The sequence below is a fragment of the Pygoscelis adeliae genome, unplaced genomic scaffold (assembly GCF_000699105.1).
Source record: "Pygoscelis adeliae isolate BGI_AS28 unplaced genomic scaffold, ASM69910v1 Scaffold632, whole genome shotgun sequence".
In the NCBI taxonomy this organism is placed as follows: domain Eukaryota; kingdom Metazoa; phylum Chordata; class Aves; order Sphenisciformes; family Spheniscidae; genus Pygoscelis; species Pygoscelis adeliae.
In genome coordinates, this window is record NW_008824227.1 from 196,553 (window position 1) to 203,224 (window position 6,672).

At 50.5% G+C, this 6,672-nt stretch overlaps 1 protein-coding gene across 1 annotated transcript in view; it reads left to right on the forward strand.

Moving 5' to 3' along the window:
• The window catches only part of LOC103926005 (cytochrome P450 26C1), a gene marked incomplete at its 5' end in the record, with an annotated part of 7,316 nt that overhangs the window by 356 nt on the left and 288 nt on the right, over window positions 1-6,672 (forward strand). Inside the window, 4 exons of the mRNA XM_009334812.1 lie at window positions 34-309; window positions 2,002-2,157; window positions 5,759-6,265; window positions 6,551-6,657. Of these exons, the coding sequence (XP_009333087.1) occupies window positions 34-309; window positions 2,002-2,157; window positions 5,759-6,265; window positions 6,551-6,657 (1,046 nt within the window). The remainder of the gene's footprint in view (window positions 1-33; window positions 310-2,001; window positions 2,158-5,758; window positions 6,266-6,550; window positions 6,658-6,672) is intronic.

The following is a 6,672-nucleotide window of genomic DNA, read 5'->3' on the forward strand; positions in this document are numbered from 1 at the left end:
CCCCTGCCTCTGTTCCCCCCCTTCTCCTCCTAGATCCTGGCCAGAGTCTTCAGCCGCGCCGCCCTGGAGAGCTACCTCCCGCGGATCCAGAAGGTTGTGAGCTGGGAGCTGCGGGGCTGGTGCATGGAGCCGGGCTCCATCGCAGTTTATTCCTCCGCTAAAACCTTAACTTTCCGCATTGCAGCTCGGATTCTGCTGGGGCTCCACCTGGAGGAAAAGCAGTTCAAGGACCTGGCCAAAACTTTTGAACAGCTGGTGGAGAACCTCTTCTCCCTGCCCCTCAACATACCCTTCAGCGGGCTGCGCAAGGTACTGCCGCCTGCCCCGCTCCCTCTGCCTGGGGGCAGAGGCCCAGGCCCCAGCAGCACAGAACCCCTGTCCCCAGGCCCGCCAAGGGACAGTTCTGATGGGCCAGGACATCTGCAGCACACTGTTCCAGGTCTGAGGGCCTGGTGTCTTGCCCACCCCAGCTGTCTCCCCTTCTCTCTGCACTTCTCACCTGTTCCTGGTTGGCTTCCAGCACCTCCAGGCACTGGCTCCAGCTCATTGTACAGCACAGGGCTCCTCTCCTCCCTCACCCCATATGTTGCCTCTCTTGGCTCTGGTTAGTCCATCATGTGTGGTCCTGTCCCATCTCATCCTGCCTGGACTCATGTCAGCCCACGGCAGAGGGGTCTGTGGGCATGAGCACAAAGGCAGGTGGGCACAGCACACCTCAGGTTAGCACTCCCTGTGCACCTCAGGGCAGGCTGAAGACTTGAGACCTCTTATGGTCCTTGGTTCCTTGTCCCCCAGCAGCAGAGAGACAGCGAGGGGTCCTGGAGGGGAACATGGCAGAGGAACAGTCTCCTCTGCCTCTTTCAATCCGCAGTTTCTTCCCTGCTGCCCTGCCCCTCTCTGCCTGTCTCCCCACACTCCTGCTCTAGGTATCGGTCCTGTGTCCCACCCCTCCTCTCCCATTTCAGTCTGCGTTCCCTCCTCTGGCTTTGGGTTCTCCACCCTTACCACAGCTCAAGTCTCCTGCCCCTTTTAGCCAGGTCTTCCCCAACCTTTTCTTTCCACTGAGCTTTGCCCCACCAGCTCACCTTGCCCAGCCAGTCCCAGTTCTCCCCCAGCCTCCCTGCTGCTCTTCTCCACCAGTTCAAAGCTCTTGTTTTCTCTGTCCAGTTTCCCTTTGCAGGTTCTCACCAGTGTGAGCTTTCACCCCCCATTCTATTCCTCCATGCCCTCTCGGGTCAGCCACAGCCTGTCTGGGCCCAGACCAACCTCTTCAACTTGCATTTAGGTCCCCTTGCTCCCTGCCCTGTTTCCTTTGTCCAATCCTTGCCACCTCAAATCTCAGCCTTTGTATCTTCTTCCCAACATCTGGTCATGGCCATTTTGCATCCCAAATCTCTGATCCTTCTGGCTTTTGCAGGAGGCATCTTGATACAGAGCCACACGCTCTGTGACTCCATCCATCCCACTTTGCAAAGAGATTGCTGATCACTTGACTTGCTGAGATCTTACCTAAATGTTTTGCTGCACAGGAGTGCAACGCAACTGGAGATGAGCTGGGTGTGATCAATGTGTCTTTATCTACTATACACTGATAAAGCCACTCATTTGTTTGTGTCTCAGATGTGCCTTGCTGCTTGGACTCAGTTTTGTTAAGTTACCTCTTCTTGTCCCTTTTGACAAGCTTCTTTTGGACCTGACACGACCATGGGTTTGTTCAGCGCAGATGCCTCTGGACTCGGTATCGTGGGTTTACTGCTGTCTTTTCCTCTCAGAGTGTTTCTTAGGACTTGTATTTGATTCACAACAGCAAGGCAACAGAATTTGCAGCAGTTCCCCCCGAACTGTTGCCTCTTGCAAGGCTCTGGGGCTGGGCAACAGATTAAACAGTCCTTGCTGTTACAGATCCTGGGATTAAGGATTGCCACACTTGGGGTCCCCCGGTCTCTCTGGAGAGGGGGGCAGTTCCTTAAGGCTCTCCTGAACTGTGTCTGCCTCCTGCAGGGAATCAAAGCACGGGACATGCTACATGAGTTTATGGAGAAGGCTATACAGGAAAAACTGCAGAGAAACAACTCAGAAGATCACAGTGATGCTCTGGATTTCATAATAAACAGTGCCAAGGAGCACGGCAAAGAATTCACCATGCAGGAGCTAAAGGTAAGGAGAACCCCCCCTTGCAGTGTCCCTTCCGACTCGGTGGCTGTTTGAGAGAACTGGGCTGAGGGGGGGATCCCTCAGGGGTTGTGTGGGGATCCACCACCAGCCACTGGCTCCTGCTCTCCTCTTATCAACTCTGAGGACGCCATCTCCAGCGCAAGCAAGAAAGCCTGGACTCGGCATGCTCATATGCTCTTGTAGGATTGTGTCTCTTTGCATAGAAGAGAACTGGTATTTAAAGAGGGAATAAATGCCTCTTCTACCTTTCCTCTTCATGGCCACCAGGCTTCAGCCTGACCTAGGATGCTGGTAGGGTTATGTGGCAGTGCTAAGGCTCTGTACGTCAGTGTGCACTCTGTAACCTCCAAGACACTATCTTGGAAATATTTAGGGCTAGTCGGTGCTCCTCAAACATCCCCCAGCATCTGGCATAGCACAGCATGTAGGTCACGTCACCGTATTCCTCAGGGCTGTGAGCCCAGAAACCTCTGAGATGATATATCAAAATGGGTCCAAGGATGGAATGATGGATTCCGGGTCATTCCCTATCACCTCGTCATTAATTAGATCATCTAGCTTGTGGATTGCTGTGATGCAACATGATGCATCACTGTGACTTATGGATGAACCCGGTAGTCCTTACTGAGCCAAAACTACCAACTGAATGTGAAGAGTACTTTGCCAAAGATCTTGGGGAAAAAATTGTTATTAATACTGCATCATTCATAGCTCCAGGTCACTTGGTGTCAGTCAATGACAGATGACACTGCATTTATATAACAAGTTTTGAAGCAGTTTTGCATGGGTACAGTAGCTGAATATAGTTTAAAAGCATTTGAATATAGTTTAAAAGTATTGAACATGCATAGTTTTACCATTTATTTAGGTATTTAAGGAAAACTATCTAAAGACCAATGTTTTATAAATATTTTGTAAAAGTGTAATCTCTAAATCTAAAATATTTGAAAGACTTTACAGCAACTATTAGATACAATTAGAACCAGCATATATTCTTAAAGTAATTTTATTATAATTATTTATTATATTATTTATTCTAATAGAATGGTTTTTATTATAATTATTTTTTAAAAATAATTGCCAGATTCAAAATGTGATTGATTAAGATTGATTAATCTCTGTTAGTATTCACATGGATATTACACACGAATAATTACATGATCTCTCATCATGTCCCTGGCTCTGACCACAAATGGAATAAGGGGATATTAAATGTAACATGGAGTGACATGGCAGTGACCTCGGGCCAGCTGATTCAAATGATAGTATATTCATATGCTGTCCTGTACCTTTATAGTTAGAAAATTTCTACCTTGTCTGTATTTAACAAAATGACTTGCAAACCGAACTGCCTATGCTTGCAATTATGGCAATATTCTGCATTCTAATGAAACAGTAGTAGAGCTCTCATCCAGTGAAATGGTACAATTGGATAAAAAGTCCAAAGCTGTCTCAGAGTCATGGATATATCTGACTTGGAGAGACACTCCAAACACTGGCACACATTAGTTACTAATTTGCTTTTTGTTCAAATGATTTTGAAGGATGGTTTTCCTGGAAATTTTCCTAAATACACTGTGATTTGCGCTGCTGGCATGAACTCAGCAGGACCCTTGAAATGTAAAGGTCATTAAAAAGATATCACTTTGCCAAAAGTACTGTTTTAAAACACTTAAAACCTTGGAAAGATTAAAAAAAAACCCATCCTACATAACAGTGCTGTCACTGGCTGGGTGAGTGGAACCGTAACGCCGCCAGTCCTGCCTCCCAGGGCGGAGAGTCGGGCTGTAGCACAGGGACAATACTGGTGAAGCTGTGGGAAGATGCTGCCTCCCAGCCACCAGCTGTGTTGCCCTTGTAAAAGCAGGGAGGGAAAGTCAGCAGCTTGGTGTCAACAGCTTACGTAGCAGCACTGTCAGAGGTTGATGCAGGGAGTCATAAGGGCTGTTATTTCAAATCGCAGAGCCTGCCCTAAATTCCTTGCGTGTTATTGAAATGTCTTGGGTTTTAATTGCAAGTGGTGGAATGGAGAGATTTCTTTTCATCTGGGTCTGCTACCTTTTGAATGTAAAAATTCCTGCTAACGCCTGCAGGAGGTGTGATAGGGGTCGACAGGGATCTGTTATTTCAGAGGTTTTATTTCAGCTGAAAGATGCCCTTGAGAGCTGCACTTCGGCAAAAGCCTCTAGTCCAGCCAATATATGGCGCTGGGGATGGTAGCAAAGAGTAATCCTTGTTACATCACCCTTGACCTTACCAGACTTGGCTCCAGGTATCTTCAGGCTTCAGGTGTCCTTCCCTGTGTTTTTTGCTTTACCTCTCCAGAGACCGGTTGTGTCAAAACAATTTAAAATCCAGACACATAGCTGTGTGAAAAGAAACTGCTCTGTTTCTCGGGGGGGTTTTGCTCTGCTTTACCCCTGGGCTGTAGCGATTAGTGCTCAGTAGTGCCAGCCAGGTCCCAGACCCTCCCAGAGTGGCAGCTCCCTGTGCTCCTCCCTCAGGCTTCTCCCTTGGCTTTTGGGTCTGGCCTCTGGCCTCTGCGCTCCCAGCCCAGTGCTACGGAGCCGCTGGCACCTTCAGATGGTGCCGTAAGTTTGAGCATTATGTTTGCTGTCAGAGACGTGACATGCCATAACCCAGCTCCGGGCAACCCTTAACTTTCAGAAAATGATTTCCAAAAGTTGATCACAGGGTGCTGCAAACAGCCCGCAGCAACCTGGCACGTGCTGTGCCATATAGACCCTGCAGACAGTCCCAGAAAGACTGGGAGGCTGCATGGGGATCCATGAGCTGGGACAAGGCACATATTATGGATTTGACTGTGCTGTGGTCCACCTGAGCTGGTTAACCTCCTAACTTGTTAGGGACACTTCTGCTACAGAGCTATCAGGAGCACTGCTGTGCTTCAGGCTGTAAAGCTTGAAAAGCGAGCAAGTCCTTTGCCTGGTGTGTGCATCCCTGCGGGAGAGCTCCCTGCTGGCTACAGCACCTCCTGGGCTGACCTGCTATAGCAGGGACGTCTTTCTGCTTTCGACTCTGTTGGTTTGAGTCCCCTCCCAGATAAGCAAATGGTCGATTATAACTGGAGATGAATCAAATGCAACCCATTTTAGCTGCCAGGGCATCTAGGATTTATGCATAAACACACAGCCTCATAACCCCTGGCTGGGCAGAAAGATAAAAGCTGGGTGCAAAGGAGAATTGGCAGATGAAGGTAAAAAGCGTAATGCTTGAAATGAACTTCACTCAGTATGCTAAAATGCATGTTAAAATGCTTCTTTAAAATTTGTAAATCTTGGGAGGAAAGCTCAGAAGAGCTGGATTGGAGGTCATATGTACTCATCTCAGCTGTGTTTCTGCATCAGTCACTTGGCAAGTGGATGTCCAATTCATACAGAAATGGAAGAACAAGGGCGTCTTGTTTTGGTCCCTGCCAATCCAGGGTGGGTGCAGGTTTGTGGAGAGCAGGGGGGGGGCAGGGCCCTCTGCACAGGGACAAAATCTGCAAAAGGTGAGAACAGTCTGAATCACAACCAGTTTAAAATGGCATTCAAACTTGTCACCTTCCTTCCGCTCCCAGGAGTCAGCGATTGAGCTCATATTTGCTGCTTTTTTCACCACGGCTAGTGCCAGCACCTCTCTGATCCTCCTGCTACTGAAGCACCCCTCAGTGATTGAAAAAATAAGGCAGGAGCTGATGTCCCACGAGCTGTACCAGCAGTGTGAGCGCTGCCCTGTGGGACCCTGCCCAGACACCCTGACTGCCCAGAGCAGGGACAGCGAGAAGCCACTTCTCCCCACCACGGCCAAAGATGCTCGTGAGGACCAGAGCCAGCCCCTGGGCCCAATGGAGGAAGGTTCTCCCCAGCCCCACACCCCGACGGAGCCCACCCTCCCCTGGAGCAGTCCCTGCGCTGGCCCCCAGCTCCGGGCACCATCAGGACAGAGCTGTCACTGCCCCTCGGACATCAGCCTGGAGAAGCTGAGCCGCCTGCGCTACCTGGACTGTGTGATTAAGGAGGTGCTGCGGGTGCTGCCCCCCGTCTCTGGAGGCTACAGGACAGCACTGCAGACTTTCGAACTGGATGTAAGTGCCTCCCCCCCCGGCGGGCTGCTAGGGGGCTGCTGCCTGCCGCTGCCTGCAAGCACCCTGTGTCCCGCATCGTGGTGGTGCTTGGCAGTGTAGCTCAGGGGAAGGTGGCACCCAGCAACCTCCGTGGGTTCCAGCTGGGCTAGGGAGAAAAGGAGCTGCGGAGCAGATGGGCAATGTGGTGGGGCTGTCCCCAGGCACCCTCTGCTCACCCTCCACTAACACAGCTGGCTGCACAGGTATGTAACGCTCCTCCCCCCCCTCTTCTTTCCCCGCCACCAGGGCTACCAGATCCCCAAAGGCTGGAGCGTCATGTACAGCATCCGTGACACGCATGAGACGGCCGCCATCTACCAGAGTCCCCCCGGCGGCTTCGACCCAGACCGCTTCGGCGCCACCCGGAC